Source organism: Prenolepis imparis, unplaced genomic scaffold, assembly GCF_030444845.1.
Source record: "Prenolepis imparis isolate NDT839.2.m4 unplaced genomic scaffold, iyPreImpa1.0 SCAF_5, whole genome shotgun sequence".
Taxonomy (NCBI): Eukaryota; Metazoa; Arthropoda; class Insecta; order Hymenoptera; family Formicidae; genus Prenolepis; species Prenolepis imparis.
Genome location: NW_028141163.1, coordinates 4,884,469 through 4,906,604, shown reverse-complemented (window position 1 = coordinate 4,906,604; position 22,136 = coordinate 4,884,469). Strand labels below are relative to the sequence as shown.

Here is a 22,136-nt window from a genome sequence, read left to right as displayed (position 1 = left end):
GTACTCGACATAATCGAAAGTTTCTATGACAGCTCGAAGCGACCTAAATAGACGACTAATCGAAGAGAGAGAAAAAATAACTAGCGGAAAATTGCTGTGGGAACTATTAAAGCTCTCGAAGCGATTAACTTACAAAAAGAAAGCAATTGAAAAAAAATATATCACGCAGAAAATCGCCTAGAACATCGCACTATGGTGCTCACTCTAGCTGCTGGTCACAACGTACATATATCGTTGGTATATATTTTAACGATGCACTGAAAGCTTTAACAGATCGTTACAACAACCCTTACGATATTGAGCGCGGTGCAGCACACGTTCGCGGCCTGGTATAAGCTTTACCGGTCGTTGCATCGGTATTTCGTCGTATTAAACGCTCCAGTTAGCTTTCCCACGACTAACGATAATCTTTCGACGATGACTGCATTCCGGCCGAGTGCCTCCGATATGATTCGTACGAGTATAAACGTATCGTACGTCTACGCGCAGCTGGCGAACGCTCGAGTAGCGCAACGTATGACACTACCTACCTCTCTACGTCAGACTCGATTTATCACTTGCCCACCACCGCACCGCGAGTACCCCGATGTTGCTACGACTAGACTAGTTATTCGTAATTACTCGCGCGATGGGGGAAGCTCGTTTCTCAAAGCGGATGGATAGACTGACGGATGGAGAAGTTATATCGCTGTCGAGATCAATCTTTCCCACAGGACCGAGACATTACGTGCTGACGTTACGAATTCTTCGTGAACAAATAACGTTTCTGGCTCGACATGAAGAGCAAGAGGAGAGATTATGTCATAAGCGATCCGCGAACTATAATTTTCTCGGCAATGGCAAACTCGCGAATATTCAGCAGTATGGCAAAACGACGAAACTTGAAAATTATTATTTTATTATTAACATTAATAATTTATATTATTAATATTATTATATATTATTATAATATTATTATTTATATTATTATGGTATTTATAATTAATAATATTTATTAATATTAATAATGAAATAATAGTTTTTATAATTATTAAATAATAATTTTTGACAATATACAATAATATAGTAGTAATATTTATATAGTAGTAATTCTTTACTGAATAAGGCAAAGTGTATCATGAAACAAAAAAGAAGAAAATGATAAGTGGAGAACATGCAACGTCATAGTAGGTAGGCACAATCATAAAAAAGCAAAGTAAAAAATTTTATGTGAGATGCAAACATGATACTCTAAAAAAATGAGACTTTCAAAAATCCAATAGTGATAAATATATTCAAAAGTATACATGAATAATAGCGTTAGCTATTTTTAAATAAATAAATTAATTTTTAATCATATTTTCCTTAAGCCCTTCAAATTTCAAAATTCAAGATTACATTAAAAATTCAAGATTTCGGCGCTTTCAAAATATATAATTACATATTATACTTAAAGTAAAATTCTAAAAAAAAATTCTTCATATAATATACTAGAAGAGATAAATGAGACGTTATATAGCAATGGAAATATGAGATATTATAATTGGATTTGGGGTAGAGCTCATCAAGAGCACTTGCAAATGAGTATCGCAATGACGAGGCCGTAGGTAATCGCCCGTTAAATGATCGCGTTCAGCGCACAAAAGGGTCATAATAGCGCGTATATGATACACAGTATGTTAGTACGACCTCATCGATCTTTTTCTTTCGACATTTTTTTACTTCTTGCCGTCATTCTTGGATATATACGACACAATTTGTCGATCAATATCCTGACAAACGAGAAGCGAATATAAGTCACGCTAAGATAAGACACACACAACAATATATATATATATATATATATATATATATATATGTGTGTGTGCTATGCGAGACTGAGAGACGCACGTTATTGATGTCGCGCGCACAGAGAGCAGCCTCCCCGTCCCTTTCATCCCTTTCTCATCCGATTTCGCCCTGCGCCACGGACCTCTCTCCGGTTCTCTATCGCTACAATATATGCGGCATATTGTAATCTATGAGCCGACTACCGTTCTAGGTCGCTGCCGGCAATGATGATATCAAATGCAGTGATTGACGCTCCGCCCTCCATACCCACAATTCTTGTTCCCCATGGTTAAACCGGCGCAACCATCACCATCACCATCGGCATCGCCATCGTGTCGCCATCATCACCGTATGCCTGCAGTCGCATCGTGCGCGTAACGACGTGGAGAGACTGCATTATTATTCGCCATATGTACGCGATTAAGTCTAAACAAACTCTCCGGCCTCTCATTCGCGGGACCGAATTCTGTATTCAAAGTACCTACGAATTTGGCGATGACCCAAAGTGACGCGATTGTGTGTTAAGGGAAGGAAGTATCGATTGTACCGTTTTATGGCCGCTCAGAAACTGATTCAAACCACTGATATTCGCGCTGTTTACTAATACGCTTCTGATTCTGATTGTGAGTCAACCGTGCTCGATTATAACAACTCTCAGACGTTGAAATTTGAAGATTATGATTCGATATCTTGATCAAGGTATGTATTTACTCGAACGCAAATATTTCTATATAAATCCTCTTTGAATACTACTTATAAAAAAAAATGTATAAGCTGTCTAATTTGATTTTAAAGAAAATATAACTGCATGCACTTTAAATCCATTCTCTTAAATAGAATCAGTGATGAGCAATAAGAATAGTCATTGATAATCATAATTATAAATTTAATACTGCAAATCAGTGAAATCTCACTAAAAGAATTAGTGATATTGTTTCACTCATTGTCAATGACATTTTAAAATGCATCTTATATTATAATATATCTACTATATAAAATATAAAATAGCAATATATATATTTGATATAGAGAAATATATGACAAGAATTTCTTATTCATTTTTCAAATTTATCACATTTAAAATCCAAAATAAATGAAGAAAAAGCTTTACAAATAGCTTGCAAATATGTACGATTATTATTACCTTTTCAGTGAAATCTTATTTCCATAATCAGTGGACGGAGGAGCAATATATAAGTATTTTCACTGAAAATCAATGAATATTTGACTGATTTTCAGTGAAGTCTCGCGTCTGCTTAATCAGTGACATTTTCACTGATTCAATTTAAGCGGGCAGACGGAAGAAAAACTTTCGCAAACTCCTTTGATCGCATGCGAAAAAAAATCACACACATATTCCTTTCAAGACAGTCCAAGGTTAAACAAAAATCAACGAGACGCGCGCAAAAAAAAAAGCGCCAGCGAGAGACTGCGCCATTTCCGACGTCCCGTGAATTTATATCGCTCGCGTGAAAATTTACAGGCACGCATGACTATTCCAGCAAACTGCATATTTTTTCCCCTCTATCGGGCCATTGTCCGGGCGCGATAACTCCGAGAACATCGGCGCATCGATCTTTTGCACGTCCGTTTATTGCACGATAAAAGCATGAAACAATATGTATGGAGAAAACGCCCCGTTACTGCCCCCTTCTCCCTTTCTGTGCCACTTTTGTATAAACGCGCCCAATTATATTTATTGTCGTCGTTAATGTCACCTGCGTTCGCCAGTCTGACTCTCGTAATGCATCGTTATCGACAAAAAATCGCATTTCCGTCATACGTTGCTCTTAGAATTTCCTATATTATTTATCTCTTCATTCCAGCTGTAAACCGTCTAAGCACCTACGAACATCCCGTACTACTTCGTAGGAGCAATTTTAGGAAATTCGTTACTACGACACTTCGCGTGTTGGCTTATCCGGCTTCTGTGCTTCGGATCATAAAGGTAGCTCTTATAACGCGTTATGGTCGTACTATTGTTGCCGTTTCGCGTGTGCCATCCGGCAATGTAACCCAAAACCTACGGGAAATTTTTCATCGACAGTGCTAAAGTGCTCGTTTTACCTCACTCCCTTCCCTTCCAACACGTTTGCCATTCTAATTTCTGAGCATAGTTCCGGAGTTGTTATTAGATGAAAGAGATAAAGAATAATTTAGCCAGCCGCACGATGGGAGAATCTCGGTGGACAATAGCGGCTTTTATGCATCCCTCCCCACGATCGGAATAATCGGAAAATATCCTCATCCTTGCATTTTTTATCAGCATTGCTCGTCTGTGCGCTTTTTTCTTATTCATGATCGTCGAGATTAAAATTATGCGAATTTCAATTCAAGAGAAAATCATTCAACATACGTAAATATACATAAAATACTAAAAAAAGTTTGATTGTATTAATAATTAATATGACATTTCGACGCGTATTAAATTAAAATAATGGAATTGTTACGATATACAAAAGAATCGGCTTGTTTTTTTTAAACAAGCCCCCTTCTTCCCAATTATACCAAGTATAAAATATTACGAATTTGATGTGATACAGTAAATCGACGTAAGTAAGTTAACGAAGATATCGTGTTTACTCTAATCTACCTATACTTTCTGGCATTCACTAAAAATACTTTATAACACTCTAAAGTTCTAAATTACTCTGCCTATATAAGTTTATATTGCGTAATTACACGAATATCAAAGTACTGCTAAACGTACTAATAACTACTTGCAGTTAAACAAGACTAATTGACTTCATAAAAGTTAATTCTCACATCAAAGAGTTTGTCCCGCTGTATCTTAATGTTAAAATTCACGAAAAACAGAAATAGTACAGAATAGTACAGAAAAATGGATGAAATAATGTATTAATACAGCAAAGAACAAAGGAATCAAATTTTCGATTCGCATCATCGGCGATATTCCTGAAGGTTACGATATTTTTATTTCTAATATTTTATTTATAATTTTTGCAATTTGCCTCTCAAATCCAATATTTTCTACCAACTCCACAGTATAAAATAGGAAAAAATAATTTTTTATTTTTTTTCTCTGTTATTAATTAAATCTCTCTCACTCTTACATATTTGTCATAAATATTATATATGTAAATATTAAAGAAAAATTATTCTTTTTCTTTCATTTTTTCTACACATGTGTATTGTATATTGTCAAAAATAATTCATATACTTTTTTTATATTAGATACATATGAAATTGATCTATTTTTGTTAAAGTAAGGATGTTTAATAATATTGTACAAATAATTAATTTAATCTCACCCAAAAGTTTAAAAAAAAATTAATATTCTATTATAAAATAAAATCTATGTGTATATGATTTCTTCTATATTTTATCATATGCAAAAGTGATATTTAAGCAAGAGAGACATTTATATTTATGACCAAACAAGCATCGGTATTTCTTTAGTATGCTATCAGCAATATTTAATATCAGTAAATATGACAGAAATCTTTCACATTGAATTCCTTACTTCACTCTCGACATGCATTTTCATTCATCTTTTCTTCCCTATCGTCGCTCTTTCCTCAACATTCTCCTTGCCGTTCTTATTTTCATCTAACATCATGCAACAATCTCGTTTGTATCGATAACTGCAAAGATAAAAGAATCCCTCACAACGGATGTGATTTTCACGACACAAGGCGACTCTTGTGTAACCGCGACTGAAAAGCCCTTTGAACAGTAGAACACGATGAATCGCCAATTCGAAAATTCGCCGCGTAGGTTTCAAAGAAAAAAAATTGCAATTATGTGAAAATAAAATGCCAGCGATTTTGCAAATATTCCACCGATGAAAATATTCCAATAATGACGGACTCGATATAATGAAACTGAATAATTAATCGGTAATGTGTGTTAGTGTGAGAAAGAGAAAAAGAGAAAGAGAGAATTTGTCAGAGAAGAAAATTTAATTTTAAAAACCGAGCTGAATATCTTCTCTCTTCATTCGCTAGATTTATATCAAGCTCAAATAACTCTCTCTTTCTTTTTCTCTCTGATTTTTACTCTGGTAACATATAGACACGGCGTAATTCTCCAAATTCACATGACGGTAAAATACCGACTCGTACCACTCACGAGTCGTTCGAAAGTGTCCTGAAAATTACACGGGCTCCATAACTTACGGGGGTAGATTTATACCCCCGCCTGTGATATATATATATACGTATATCTCGAACTACCACCATCGAATCTAATTGGCATACACATTAATACAGGCGCATTAACAGAGGGGTACGCGATTAATTACCCGTCTGCGATCCAAAGTATTCCCTGTACGCTAATAAATTGAGTTCACGCGGCGGGGCGAGGGCAGAGAGACGCACACAATTAAATGGCGGGCAAAAATAAAGCGGCATTGCTTTTTCAGACGTGCCAAGCGTCGAGCTACCACCTATTTTTTTTTTGTTCGCGCGGAAATTTTTTTTCACAGCTGTGTTACTAAATCTGACCGAAATTACTCGGCGGTTCTCCGTATTAATCGTGTTGCACGCAGCGTGTGCGTGCAACCACCGTTGTGGTGCTTGCTCTTCCATCACGCTGGACACATCGTCAAAATATGCTATACGTGCTGTATTACTGTCACGAATGTAATCACAGTGCACGAAACATGTAAATTTGAAATAATCCACCGTATTAATAAGCGAGGGAACGTCTGCGCTATTTTTTTTTTTTTTTTCAAATCTACGATCTTACGATTTCGTATCCGAAATTTCCGGGAAATATGTCTATTAATATTATAATCGGGTGTGAAATGTTCGGGACTCGTTTCGAAGAAATATGGCATGTCGGACCAGAATCTGCTCCAACGGAGCGATTAACATGTACTTGGTAATAAAGCAATGGGTAATTAATTTTCAGTATGTGAATAGCAGTCAGAAGCCTGCTCTAATTAATTCCTCGATATATATAATCGTCGATATGACGCATTTTCTTTATAACATACTCTTAGTGATTGTATTTGCAAATCATTCTGCAAGCCATTATGTACATTCATATTTAAACACGAGATTATATGAGTCGTTTATTTTCAAATTGATGCAACTTTGAAATAATAAAAATTTTAACTTAGCAATAAATGTATGTGATATACGTATCTTATGAGAGAGAGATAGAAAGAGAATTTTTTATAGATCCTATATGATATTTTCATGATGAATATCTAAAGATTATTTTCCTCATATATGTAAGGATCAAAACACAGTTTCAACAATTATTCGAAATATATTCTAAATTCTTGATTACTAACGACTAATGCCTAATTAATAATATAATTGATAATATAATTGATGCACATGCGTGCGAGTATAACGCAGAATTATCAGTATCGCTATATATCTGGTAATAGTATCGCCCAGAGCGAATTTAATGATCATGCGATTAGTGTAATATATAGAGAGATTATTTATCTTTTAGTTGTTATGTCATCTGCGTGGACATTCATTAGATAGTATATAATATAGATCTTTAGTAATGTATAGATACATTTTGCGGGAGAGAATTTATTTTGCATTGAAAGGATGTAATCCGTCTTCTCTTCCTCGAGACATTATTTTTTCATGAAATAATCTCAATTCTATAAACCGATCTCTTTGCGATAAATTTTTCAAACATATCTTAAGCTGTTTAACTTAAATATTTCAATAATAACGTAGTTATGAGTGCTCATTATGCATGATTTCGCGATTAGGAGGGATGCCGCGTAAGCGGCTGGAAAAGAGAAAGTTTGCAAGGTTTAGTATGTTAAATCCCGCGAGAGGAAGAACTGCCGGGTAGGATGGACCACTTGGTAGCGCTGTTACTTTTAATTAGAGCAGTCAGCCGCTCTATTTCGGAACGGTTAGCAGAGCGGAGAGCCAGCAACTTAGCAGCAATTTTTACTCATTAAAGTTTCCGGAAAGATCCCCTCCGGGGTAATAATGTAACGCGAAAAGATAAAAATCTTTCTCGGTATCAGACGTTGAGTAACAGATGAGTTACTCCCGTTCTTGTAATGATAATCATTAATGCATGTTGATAAGATAAAGAGAATTCAAAAAATAGATCACTCACCTTGCGGCTATTTCCATCCTTGGGGTTTAGATCCGAGGCTACTGTTCCGAAAATAGTTGGCTGAAACAAAAACAGTAGTGTTCGTTAGTTGTCTTATCATCGTGAAAACCACTTGAAATCACTAATTATATTTATTAAAGGAAAAGTCTAACAAAATCTATTTGGTCACTGACGACACTTTAAATGATAAAAAAGTTAATGACACAAAAGAGAAAGAAAGAAAGCAATCATTGCGTATAATATCCACAATTCAAAATGTACTTATACTCAATAAATATATAACATACTTAAAGAGTATAGTAATATAATATAAAAATTTGATTTTTAGTTTTAATTAGATAATTAGATAATGCAATAAGGCAAGAATTATTAATTTGTAGTAATTATAATTTCAAATATATGTAATTATAATAATATCAAATTATCAAATATGGTTGATTTAGATTTAATTGTTTGTGTTGAATTTAGTATCGCAGCAATTCTCTCCTATTTCGATAATTGCGAACGGTATTTACAATCGCAGTTTCGTGCAACTCTTCGCCTCCGGCTAGAAATTATTATATAAGTCGGCGCTCGATAATTAATACGGTACTCCATCAACGTCGCGAAGCTATTACAACTCGAATTTATCTTTTATCGCTTGTGAAACAAATGTGGAATAGAGTTCTTTCTCTCTCTCTCTCCCTCTCTCCCTTTGCAATTTATAAATTTACATATAATTTTCACTTTTCAGTTTTTACACAGTATATAATATAGATCTCTAGTAATGTATAGATACATTTTGCGGGAGAGAATTTATTTTGCATATTTATAATTATATATGGAGATGCGTGGCTGCAAACGCACATCTTGTTGTGTACGGAACTGCAACTGGTCGTACGAAACATTGGTTAACTGTCCGAAACTAACGGCAAGCGCACGTTTTGGATGAAATTATCGAGGCGTATATATACGCTATAGCGCAGCCATGTAAAACTGCAAATTACAAAATGTCGCCGTAAAATCACGGCGCTTCATAAATTGAGGACGACATCTCGTCCGTAGCTACGTATCCCGACTATTAATTGTTCCCGACAGATAAAGCGTATCAAAGTCATGGTATATTTAGAATAAATAACGCAACAGTCAAACGTAACACAATAAGGAAATAAATGCTTGTTCGTAAATAAAATATGAACTATCAAAATGATACTGCGAGGGCTGTGCAATTAAATAACTCGCAACAATCCGTAATTTTTAAAACAAAAATACATGGTTAACTGTTGTGGGATTACACGGGGATATATGGGAAACTGGTATTCACTTTCACGTGTATCATTTTTCATACATACGTATTTATAACAAGTTATATGCACAACTACATATTTCCCTTTGTTAATTATTTGAAATAAATTTAAATATCTAGTTGCTAATTAAAAGCATGATAAATTTAAAAGTTAAAATCAGAACGCCCTATACTATATGCTTTACTTCATCATTATATATATGGCTATATTTATCACTATAATATAACGTGAGTTATCTGAATTTAATATAGTATTATATCCTTTTAACATACTGAAATAATCGCTGGAGTAATGACAATGTTAATTTTCTGAAAATTATATCACACACGTCATCACGACTATTTGGTCGTTTGCGGTCGAATCATCTCGCAAAGTTAATTTCGATAAATTATTACATCCGATTCCATTAGATAATTTAACGCGCCACATATTTTGCCACGATTATCGTTTACAAATTTCACCGTCGAGTTGTATTGACAACGAATCGTCTACTATTACCCGATGCACTCGGTTAATTTCGGATCGTCTAAGCCACAATCAATATTTTATAAGGTTTAATGAAAACTGTCAACGAGACGACAGCACTGATAAATAAAACTGGGTTTTTATACCCAGTCGACGATACGGGAGTGGTCGTTCTTCTCGTGTTTTAATGCATCGCCCGTTGCAACGAAATTAAATCGCTCATACCAAATGACACCCTGAGTCTCCTCGGGTACGTATAAATCGGATATCCATGTCCATATATTTATGAATTGTACGACGATAAAAAAGAATATCGTCCGCTACCATCTTATATCTATGCTCGCGACAATAAATGACGATTTTTATTGCCAGACAATTGTCCCCATAAATTCCTTTTGTAGGTTTAATTCCATCCAAAATTGCTTCACCATGCGACAAAATATAATTGTGAATTCGTATGACAATATAAATAGCGTATCACATAGACGTAGTGGTATGCACTTATATTGTACATGGCAGTCACCTATTTTTTGTGATTACGACCGCTGATTTTATAATTCCAAGTAGCATACTATTCTCGCTCTACAAAGTTATTTCAAATAATTTCATCTATTTCTATTTCAAAGTGATAGAATATATTTTTTTATAATATGTAATACTCTTTAGATATTCCGAGTGGAATGTTTGTATCACAAAAAAATATATATATGCTACATTTTATAATATAAAAATTAATTTTTTCTCTTCACATATATTTCGAACTAGTAGAAACACTTTTTATTATTTCAATAATACATGGCGCAGCATTAAATAAACTCTATGACGAAAATATGGTCTGTTTGATGATTATAAGTATAAAATTTGTTTTTATTCAGCTTATTTATGTAATGTAATACATAAATTGAACATTTGCATATATATATATGTGTTTCGCATTTACACTATTAACGTTTTCATACTTTTAAAGGTTAAATATGTTGTACCTTTTAGCAAGGAAAATTATGCTTTTTAAAATGTATAATATGATCTTATTTGCAACACTAATCCACTGTGATATACATTACAGTAATTCTCCTGAAGGTTAGTAAAACATTATCTCTGCTATTTAATAAATAATTTATACATTGTAAAATCTTATTCTTGATTCTGCTCAGTATATCACTATACAAATCGGACATGTAAAATTATATATATGTATATATATATATATATATATATATATATATATATATATAATTAAATAAAGTATTATATATAATTTCATGACATGAGAAACATATGTTTCATGACATCTTGCGAATACGTTTAAAACTCGCACAGATGTCGTGTCTCTCATAAATATTGTATGCAAGTTTATCTTTGCGTGACAATATACTGATTCATTATACGTTAATCCCTCGTTTAACTGATTATTAAGAGTCTCTACGTGTTTTTAATTTATTTAGGCTCAATGAGAGTGTCATTACAATGAAATCCAATTTAAATTTGCAGGGTCTCCTGCATCGCGGAGATAGAAAGTTTGCCTCCGCAAAATCGAGTGTCACCGACAGCAGCAGCAGAAACTTCCGATATCTCGCTAAAAAATCGAGGCAGCAAAATTACTTGTCTATCCTCACGCGCAAGAAGCTTTTCCTTCGATCGTAGCAAATAATCAAACGAAAAGTGTGACAGCTTATTCTCGAAACTAAATTTATTTCATATAACTTCAGGAGAGATTTCTATTGTTACTTTCTTCCTATTAAACTTGTCTAACAATAAGTAATAATTTATACATTACACAGTTATAATAAACTAGAATTTAAAAGTTGGACACTGTGTAGAATTCAAGATAAAATTTTACTTTAATATTATTTCATTTGAATTCTTCCAATAATTACATGTTTAATTACATACTAAATTAAGAATAATATAGTATTCATATAATTGCGTATTATCTATTATCTATTATTGCAATATTCGAAATTATTACATACAAAATTATATACACAAGTATTATTGTTTAAATCAAGTCAAATTTATTTCGGCTCAGTCACATAATCAATTTCATATTATATTTAAAATTCGCATATTTCCAATATACCTAAAATATAAGTAAAGTTTTATTTATAAAAAAATCATTAATATTTTTTAAAATATAATAATTAAATATAATACGAAATTGTCTGTGTGATTGATGAACCGGAATGAGTTTGACATACTTGATATATTCTTTTACATATAACTTTAAATAATAAAGCATATCTGCGTACAGATATTTGACAGATGTGATTTTAATTGCATTTAAATTGCATTTAAATCACATCATATTCATATTAGAGTATAATATTACGTTTTTTGAGATTAAAAGATTTATGTGGACGTAATAAAATTCTATATATGAATTTATTTCATACAGAGATCTGTAGATATTCGTCATCAAATTGGCAAGCGAAAGTTAACGTCAATTTAGATTTGACATTCCCCAATAACAAAAGTTCTTTAAAACATTAGCTTCTTGTACTGATCATTGAAATTCAGAAGGCGATCGCAAAAATTGAGATGATCAAATTCAGGAATAGATCGCTATGGGATTGTCGAGTCTATAAAAACTCACTCCAGAAAATTGTTATCGATATCGAGGTGGATGCGACCGAAATCGAAAAGTTGATAGCAAAAGACAAGAAATAGAGTCGTGACAGGCATGAACTCGCATTGCCTTACTGCGGGAGGCATCAAGGGGGAACTCTCTTGAAAGTCAAGAGGCATCGTCCAAGAAGGAGAAGAATCCGGAGAAGAATAGCATAAACTTTAGAAAATTGTATAAAGATTCATTAGAATCCGGATATCAAACGAAAAAATATATACTGATTTCTAATGCCGACATAACTTCTAATATAAATGAATATGATTGTGTCAGTTTAAAAATCGGGAATGTAAAAGAAGACAAAATAAAAAAAAAGATAATTTTAAAGAGCTTGATAAAATAACGATTAAGGAAGAGGGTGGTATAGAAATTAAAAATAATAATATAATTTTGGAAAAACACAATCGATAAATCTTCTGATATCATTTACAAATGATCTAATAATTCAAAATTATTTGCCATGAAAACATCAATAAAAATTAAAAATCAAAGAATATTTGTCAAGTGACAAAAATTTGAATTTTACTACAAATAAGCGAATTAGGCCAAGACGTGACAGAAAAAAAATCAGTAACGCATCACAATGTTTTTTGACAATATTCGAAATACATCAGTTGAATGAAATAAGAAATGACAATGTTTTGATAAAGAAATGTGAAATTCGAAAGGAATCGAAAACCAATGAGAGACACTCAAACTCGATAAATACTTTTAATTAACTGCAACAATTTTGCAATATTTCATAAACGACTAGCGTGCAATTTCTCGACAAATTCCAATAGTCGGTCCACTGAGATAAAGAAAGAGGAAAAAAATCTACGTTTTTTAAATAATATTTTCTTGATGTATAAGTAGAAAATTGGAAACGTTATTTCAAATTCGTATACAAAAAACAGTATAATTTATATTGTTTTGTTTCCAATTTTTATGTTAATAAATAATGTTAAGACACAAATCATGTTTTGTCACTTGTAGTTAGTTTTTTGTTGATATGTTTGTATCGCTACATTTAAAATACCACAGATCTTGGATTGTATCCATAAAATCGAAAAAATCGAAATTGCGTTTGCATGCGTCAACATTATGCATCGCGGTGATATTTACATAAATCGAATCGCACGAAGTGTCTCGCTTAAACGTAGCGAATAAGAATGAAAATTACTCTGCCACAAGCGTATGTGTACTACTTTAATCAAACGCATAGTTTATTAAGGCAAACAAAATGCGGTCAAGCGACACGCGTATCAAAACGAGACACGGCACTCTCGATTTTCCGTGCCATTTACGAGATCATATTGGTTTCGATATGAATGCTATGATTGATAACGTACAGTCTACTCCACAGTAGACGAAAAAAATAAATATTATTTTTTCTTTTAATTATTTAAAACTATTTTAAGTTACCGTATAATTAAACTAACATATAATAATTACATTCTTAATCAAAAAGGTAAGAAAATTGTCAAAACATATATAAATCAAGTTTTGAAAATGCAAGATAATTTATGTTATTCTATTATCTCGTTTATTTGTTGTTTTATGTAAATAAATAGTTTCTTTAAGACTGTATCTATAATTATTTTTATCAATTAGGGGGTCGTTAAGATAATTTTTATAAGTTAGTTTTCCGCGTGATCTTTTTATAATCCGCAAAAAACTAATTAGTATAATATATATACCGACTAATTCGTATACAATGCCGATCTTCTTTTGAATAGCTATAAGTGGAGAGAATTGTCATGACGGGGTTCGTTCGTAGATAATAAATCTCGCCCCTCCACTTCAATCGGTCACCGGTATATGTACATATGTGATGTGTATATCATATATTGCCGGACAAAATGGCCATCAGCCATAGTAACCACCTGTTCGTGCCTGTGATATTTGTATTCTTTCTTTTATCACCCCTCGTTCAGGCTCAAGATTCGAACGGTGAGCACTAAACCCTTTATATATAATATATATGTATATATTATTATATGTACAACATGTGTGTGTGTGTGTGTGTATACAATATATATATATATATATATATATATATATATATATATACGAGGGTAAATCAAAAAGTAAAGAGACAAATAAAGAAAAACACATTTATTTTAACCTATGTGGAAAATTTACATATCATTTTCCGACATAATCCCCACCAACATCGATACATTTGATCCACTACTTAATAAGCTTCTGTATTTCATCCTGGAAGAAAGATTTGGGTTGGATGCGTAGCCAGTTATGCACCACTGCAATGATCTTCTCATCCAAAGAAAATTTTTTTTCTCGTAGTATTTCTTTTCTTTTTTTTTTCTCGTAGTATTTCTTTTCTTTTTTTTTCTTTTCATCTTTTCGGTTTATTAAAAGAAGCACTACAAGGAAAAATTTTTTCTTTGGATGAGAAGGTCATTGCAGTAGTGCATAACTGGCTACACACCCAACCCAAATCTTTCTTCCAGGATGGAATACAGAAGCTTGTTAAGTAGTGGATCAAATGATGTTGGTGGGGATTATGTCGAAAACTGATATGTAAATTTTCCACATAGGTTAAAATAAATGTGTTTTTCTTTATTTGTCCCTTTACTTTTTGACTTACCCTCGTATATATATACACATATATAATATATATGTACATATATATACATATACATATGTTTATACATATATAATTTATACGTGTATATTTTTTTTACGTATATAAAACTTTTTATTTTATTTTATTATTAAATATGATTTAACAAGATAAGATAGAATATGATATAACAAGAGAAAGGTGCATTTATTACCTCACATTTCGTAAAAAGAAATATATAACCGCGCGTTTAATCTAGGACCAATATTAGCAATACAAAATATCATTATACATAAGATATCGTATTTGATACTTTCAAGATAAATAACAAATTTAATAATCATATAATTTTTTAAACAATCACTAATTTTTTTTATCATACAAATGATTTAAAATTGTGTCAGATATATGTTACGAAGAATTTATTAATATATAATATTACTTTGTTTTTATAGAATATTTTGATATATAACACATCTCAATACTATAATTTTATTCTGTTTGGTTAACATTAGTTTAAATAAATCTACATAGACAGATTTTATAAAATCAGAATTATATATAGAATCGCGCGAATTTTGGATGAAATTATCGTAGACGTGTAGACTTGTAGACGGGAAGAATCGGCAAAAGGAATATACGATCTACTGTAACGATCGTAGCTATATCGTTACGCCGTGATTTACGACGTAACAGTTAGACGTAACGACAAGCCAAACAAGAAAAACAAGAATCGATTCAAGTCGTGTAACTGGCGTAACACGGAATCCTTATCTCTATCCGCTTCGGCGGATCGACCAAGGATCGCGTCATGATTTCAGAGGCAAAAGATCGAGGATGGCACTCTTCCCTCGCCTCCACGATAATATTGCCGATGAGCTTTTTTTCTGATGTCTTTTCACGCCATTGTTATCGAGACTGATCCGATATGGTCGATAATATTCATCGGAGCAATGTAGAGATTGCGTTGATTATACAATGTATATATGCGCTCATGATAATTTAATCTTCCTATCTTGTTACATCTGAATCACATTGGAAATCGCCATTTTCACTCTGGCATCTTAATTACATTATTTGTCACGAAACTATCAGAAAGCATGTTAGCTGTACAGTAAATTGTACGAACGTGTGTTTGCGCTTTATTCCATTCTCTCGGACACCGCAGCAAATGTTCCGTGAGCTAAATATATCTTCGAAGTTTACAGTCTCTCTCGCTATCTCTCTGAATGCTTGCTCATGTTGATTTCCTTGTTCTATTTTAATTTCTGCAGCATTAATTGCAGATGAGAGCATTACAAAATCTCATTATAGATCAATCATTATGATTGGTTTAGTACGTCTTAATATATGTAAAAATATAAAATTTTATCACATATAAAGAGAGATAATAATATCTTATTTGTCATTTAATTTCAAGTAAATTTTTATTTAATAAAATTTTGATTATGACAATTAGATATACAAAGATATTTAAGAAATATAATATTACACGAGGAAGAGAAGAGATATTTAGTTCAGTCTTCAATAAAAAAAAGAATCGAGGCCAAATTGATCAATAGCTATATAACTGGTATCTCTCAGATATTCATAAGAGATAAATAAAAATCGGTATTATAGATGACCTTATTTAATATCAAATTAATTAATTAAATAGCTATGTTTAGTATTAAATAAGAGATAATTTCATTTGACAGTTTTGTCATACGATGGAAGGAAACTCATTTACCTAGTTAACATTCACTGGTTTCCAGCAAATATTTTTTCTGACAATTAAGATTAAGCAAGGTGTGACGTCAATCTCACAGATGAACTTATAAATCCGCTCGAAATGGACGGCATGTATCGATTTTCTATTTCCGGCGCGGATCGTATCGCGATCGTAACGCGCCGGCTAAAGTCGCGGAGCGTTTCGCATAAAAGTCGCGACTGAATGCAATCTCCATGCAGCGGCGATAAAAGCTGTCGGATACTTTCAGCTCGTTCATATCGATCCGCTCAAAATACGGTGCTAACTTTGTAGATTACAGTTTACTCCGTGTCGTAGTGTAGCGTCAAAGGGTAAAGTTGCTTTTTCCCCCGACAAAAGCTGGCGCGCCCAAAATCTAATTCTATCGTCAGTACCGGAGCGTCCAGTGTGTCACGAAATAAATTAAATTCCGCTAAAAGTCTACCACCCCCATTGGCGAGTTAATGCGGATTATATAATTTCCTTTCCATTCTTAATTTACGTCGAAATCGCACGAATTTTCGCACTGGCCAGTTTTATTAGTGCCGTAAATCTTTTTAGCGCTCTCTACACTTTGTCCTGAAAATATTTTGGCGATATATATCTGTAAATTATTTTTTTATACTGCCTCACAAATATATGCCTCCTTTCTCTCGTTTATAATTGAAATGCATCTTTCGATACTTTTATAAGATTTATGTACATATAAATATATTTTTGTACATATGTGTGCATCGCGAAATAATATAATAATAATATATAGTATTCATATATCATATCAAACTATATTATTTCGTGATCATTTTATATTTATAATTTTTTTAAAAAATAAAAGTTTTTACGTCACATTTTTTCTTCTTTTCGATTTTATAATTTAGTTTGATTTATTACATTTTTGTTCAGATTATTTTAAAATCAAAATTATAATCGTATTTCCATAAATAATAATTGAAAAAATTAACATGGTAGTGCAGCCCAATAACGATATTATCTAGTGTAAACAAAAACCTAGTGTAAACAAAAGTCCTTCCAATTAAATTTACTTTTCTTGTTTTGCGTCGTATATATAGAATTAATTCTTGTTAAAGTCAACTGTTCAAGAATAAATATTTTTTGTAACATCAAAGTGATTTGATGACTACAGTTTGCCCCCCGCGAAACAAAACAAATACGAAAAATAGAATACGACGAAAAATGGCCGTGGCGATGATACAAAAATGTGCACATGCATCCGCGTGTGCGAGCAGGTGTCTGGCACACAGTTGACGAATCAAAAGTAAATACCAGCAAATGGACTCCACGCGAGGAAGGGGGAACGCGACGACGATTCCCGCTTTACTACGCTTTTATCTTTTCAATTACCATCCGTGCCTCGCTGGCAATTAAATATCGTTAAACTGCGCCGCGATTGCGGCCGAGGGAGCGTGCAGCTCCGACCTGACTATATGTCGTCGAAGTGACTCGTTTCATTGTACTACGTTTACGAGCTAGCACATGTTACGTGAATTTGATTTTCGTCTCCCCCATCGACAATTATCGCCTTCGCGCTTTACTACGCACACGATCTTTTCGTATTGGCGCTTTCGTATTGTGATCAATGGGCTCTTTTCAAATTATCGAGAAATATTAAAATGCATTAGTCAAGTGCAGATTTTGAGAAGTTAAACTGGTAAAAAAGAATTAACCAAGTAAATTCTGTGCGAAAAATTGAAAAACAGAACTGATAAATAACGATGAAGATTCGGCAAAATAAATAAAAGATAATTGATAAATATCTTATAATATGATAGAGGACAAATGAGTATTCAAATTGTAAATTGAAAATGTAAATTGCTGTAGTATGTTGCATGGTATTTGATGTACGTATATATTCGTTAAAGAGACGATTAAAGTTTAATTGCCGTTAGTATAATTACTTTGGCATAAAATTAACATATCTCCAAGTTTGACGAACGAAGAAGGAAACGCATGGTAAGAGACATTAAGTGGCTCTTTGACAAGGACGCTTCTAGCTTCGCATGCTACAGTTTACTTCATATTATATGTTCGAAGTGTAACCAAGTGCGGTGATTAACCCTCCTCTAGGACCACATACATACAGCAACCGTCTTGTTTGCAGATTATACCGACTCGAGACAGCTCGAGAAGAAGCCCGCGGTTTCAAGGCAGAGAAACAACATTCAGCGGTTACCGAATTACAACTGGAAACCGCCCAAGCATTATGGCCTGAGGTATTCCGGTAAACCGCAGTCAGTCACTGCGCTGATCCAATATAGAATGTTAAGACAGAATGTTGTATGAAGTTCTCATTTTTATTTTTGTTTCGTTAAAAAAAGATCTTGTTTTTTTTTAGATTAAAAAAATAATAATATATAAAAATATATTTTTAAGATATAAACAATTAATCTCTTTTTTTCTCTCTCTCCAAGAATTAAATGAATTAGACAAAAGAGACTCGAGAAACAATAATAATAAAAAAGTATGGGTAAATAAGTCTCCAAGCGAGACAATTTATGAAATAATGGATTATTGCAAATAAAATTAAACGGAACCAGCTATTCTCCAACAGGAAAGAATCGACGGAGAAAAAAGCAGGGGCGGAATTTACAAAACCCGAGGATCCGGAACAAAAGGTGGCGGATCCATGGATAAAGAAAATGCAAGAGATAAGCCGACGGAAGGGAGAAAAATGGATACCGCACAAAAGAAACGAAAACGGAAAACTCGCCCTCGACAATGTCGAAGAATCTACGAAAGTGAACAAACTTACGAATGATGAATCGATCACGGTGAGAACATAAGGAAATTGCTCCTTTTAGAAGTGACATCAAGTTATGTAACGCACATGTATTTTGCGTTACTTACGCTGCTATACTTTGATACAGAATATCCAAGAAAATTACAAAGATAAATTATTCTTTGATATTCTTCGTAGCTGTTATACCATGACACTATAATATTACATATTACAAATTTTTATAAAATATAACATTAGTAATTTTCATATATTTTAGATACCAACATTTTCGGAAAACGCGGAATACGATGAAAAGATAACAGCAGAAGATAGTGAAATGATGAATTTACATAAAGAAGGCAAATCGTCGCAAGTAAATGTGGAAGTAGGTCATAAAATTAAATTAAATTTATCAACAAAAAAAAATCAATAATAAATATAATATTAAATAAATATTATTATAAATATTTTATAACGTGATTAATAAATTGTGTACAATATTGCACAATTGAATGTAAAAATTAAATTTAAATTATTAGAATATCTCTACAAAGTTAATTTGATAAGGTCGCTAATTAGTAAATAAAATAATTAATTAATTAATAATTAGTGTTAACCAATATATTCAGTATATAATATATACATATATTCGTAAACCTGTCTATGTAAAACTAACTTTGCAAAATTCTTTTCATAATTTAAATATTATTCTAAAAATTTTTATACAAATATGTAATCATAAAAACAATGTTTTTATGAATTTTATAAAAAAATTAAAAAACATAAGAGAAATATATGTAAGTCTTCAATGCTTAAGTTCATAAAATAATTTTTATATAATTATTCTTATTACAGCAAGTTGATCCTACTATTCAAATGATACTCGGACAATCCCCAACGGATCAAGACAGTGCGAGCATAAAAGATTCTTCCTTGTTAGAATCTGCGGATGCAAATTCCGATGAACCATATAACAAAAAGCTCAAAGATCGACGGAATATGGGCATACAGAATCCGCCTGTAGAATTTCTTTCGAAAGCAACTCATCAACGATACAAGGACTACGAAATATCCGATATAAAGGAAGATCCAATCGGCAAACAGAACGCAACTGCGGCGGATTACAAGAGAAGCGAACTTGAAGAGGATAGCTCGCTCAGCTCCAAAGTAAATTCGCAATCTAAAGAATCAATCTCACAAGAATCGAAAGCTCACCACAATACGCGTAGAAATTTCAAGAAAAATTTAAACAACGGAGAAAATTTAAACCATAAGAATAATTCTAAAGAATCTCTTGCGAAGGAGCATTCGAGACAGTCCAATCTCTCTCGAAATGGCAACGAGAAGAGTAACAAGGCCAGTAAGAGACATGACGAGAAGATCGTAACGAGGAAACCGTTGACGCGGAAGAGGAGCAAAGAGGAGTGGGATGATTCGGGGGAAAAGGGCACGACAGGGAGGCCGCTGAATCATGGAGGATCGTTTCATCCTCCTGGTAGATGGGGCATGAGCATTTCGTCGCCGCCTACGGAATTTCTAAAGGAACGATCGATGCGTCGGAAAAATAAGGAGCACATCGAAGGCGAGAAAGACGAAAAGCACGATTTTACCCTTGGTCGATGGGGCATGAGTGTCGCCTCGCCTCCTAAAGAATTCCTCGAGGACATCTCGATGCATCGAGCACACGAAACTGGACACTCGACCGTGAAAACGGGGCCAAGGCCGAGTCAAGTCGAAGAGTTTTCCTCCGATCATCGATCATTGGCTCAGCAAAGCCGTCGGAATTCGCAAGCGGATTTGACACAGCGATCAATAATCGACGAGCGTAATAAGGAACTTGCTAAGACTCTGTACGAAAAAATTCTAAACGATCTTCATCCTGCTCAACATCCAAAGCTCGATGCTTATTGGAACCATTATCAAACAAACGTTAATATTAATCGCCTGTTACCGAAAAATATAAAATTTCTAATGAAAGCTTTGCAACCATACGTTGAAGAGAATGATGTAGATATACCAATGTTTTGTCGTATACAAATTCCATACGCTCCATTTCGTATCTAAAAAAAAGCTTTTGCTTCTACTTCGTCTTATTATTGTTATATTAGAATTGAATAACTATAAAAAATTATTGTCAATAATATAATCTCATCTAAAGATTTTAAATAATTAAATTAAATGTTGATTAAAGCTTCTTATCTCGTTAGATAATGACATATTAATTATTTATATTCTGCAGTAAAGTGTTTAATTTTTAGTGCAAATTATTCCTCCAGAATATTAATAATCGTTTTTTGTCATATGCTTTTATGCCGAAAATTTGGCAAAAATACAGATAATTAGAAAGAATAAATACGATATTTTTATTATTCAATGTACTTTTCCTGTATATCTGTTATCAATTTCATATTGATATAACAAGAAATTTAAAAAACTATATAATATTCTATTAAAATTATATCAATCAAATAAAATTAGGATTTTACAGTTTCAGTTAAATTTCTTAATGAGATAGTGAGAAGTCCGATAATGAGAATTCCTAAACACAACAATAAATCAATATACAGTTGGATGCAGCAAACAATTGTCTTATTCGTTCTATTATCGCAGCGTGTTGACATTTCATGTAATATCTCGTGATGGCTAATTAAGCACTTTGCATATAACCATGTAATTGTTACTTTATGTACCTATAGTAATTGGACAAATTGGTATGTTTGTCTGATAACATCTTTCGTCTATTCTTCTTTTTGCGGTCGCACGTATGTTTCTTCGTCACACGGCCCGTTACAACGAGGCAATATAAAAGTTGTCGAGGAAAAACACGCAGGAAATAAAACGACTACTAGGGTAAG

The 22,136-nt window shown here is 32.9% G+C and overlaps 2 protein-coding genes across 6 annotated transcripts in view; one reads left to right on the top strand and one right to left on the bottom strand.

Annotated features, from left to right (window-relative positions):
- The window catches only part of LOC145935845 (uncharacterized), a 265,904-nt gene that overhangs the window by 153,309 nt on the left and 90,459 nt on the right, over positions 1–22,136 (bottom strand). For all 3 annotated transcript variants that reach the window (XM_083037499.1, XM_083037500.1, XM_083037501.1), the window contains exon 3: positions 7,876–7,935. In XM_083037499.1, the coding sequence (XP_082893625.1) occupies positions 7,876–7,935 (60 nt within the window). The remainder of the gene's footprint in view (positions 1–7,875; positions 7,936–22,136) is intronic.
- Positions 2,169–21,611, top strand: LOC145935848 (uncharacterized). 3 transcript variants are annotated; one of them, XM_083037514.1, is made up of 5 exons: positions 2,169–2,508; positions 18,664–18,793; positions 19,114–19,333; positions 19,559–19,666; positions 20,137–21,611. In XM_083037514.1, exons 1-5 carry the CDS (start codon positions 2,487–2,489, stop codon positions 21,343–21,345), a joined length of 1,689 nt encoding a protein of 562 aa, XP_082893640.1. In that variant the 5' UTR covers positions 2,169–2,486; the 3' UTR covers positions 21,346–21,611. The 3 variants fall into 3 exon arrangements, with proteins under 3 accessions (XP_082893640.1, XP_082893641.1, XP_082893642.1); XM_083037515.1 differs by having other exon boundaries at positions 2,170–2,508; positions 18,664–18,775; positions 20,137–21,609; XM_083037516.1 differs by lacking the exon at positions 2,169–2,508 and adding an exon at positions 18,429–18,515 and having other exon boundaries at positions 18,664–18,775; positions 20,137–21,609.

Bases quoted from the DNA above. Each gene is read 5' to 3' on its own strand.
- LOC145935848 (XM_083037514.1), top strand. From the start codon at position 2,487: ATGATTCGATATCTTGATCAAG. The intron at 2,509-18,663 runs GTATGTATTTAC...TCTTGTTTGCAG, and splicing joins GATTCGATATCTTGATCAAG to ATTATACCGACTCGAGACAG. The intron at 19,334-19,558 runs GTGAGAACATAA...CATATATTTTAG, and splicing joins CGAATGATGAATCGATCACG to ATACCAACATTTTCGGAAAA.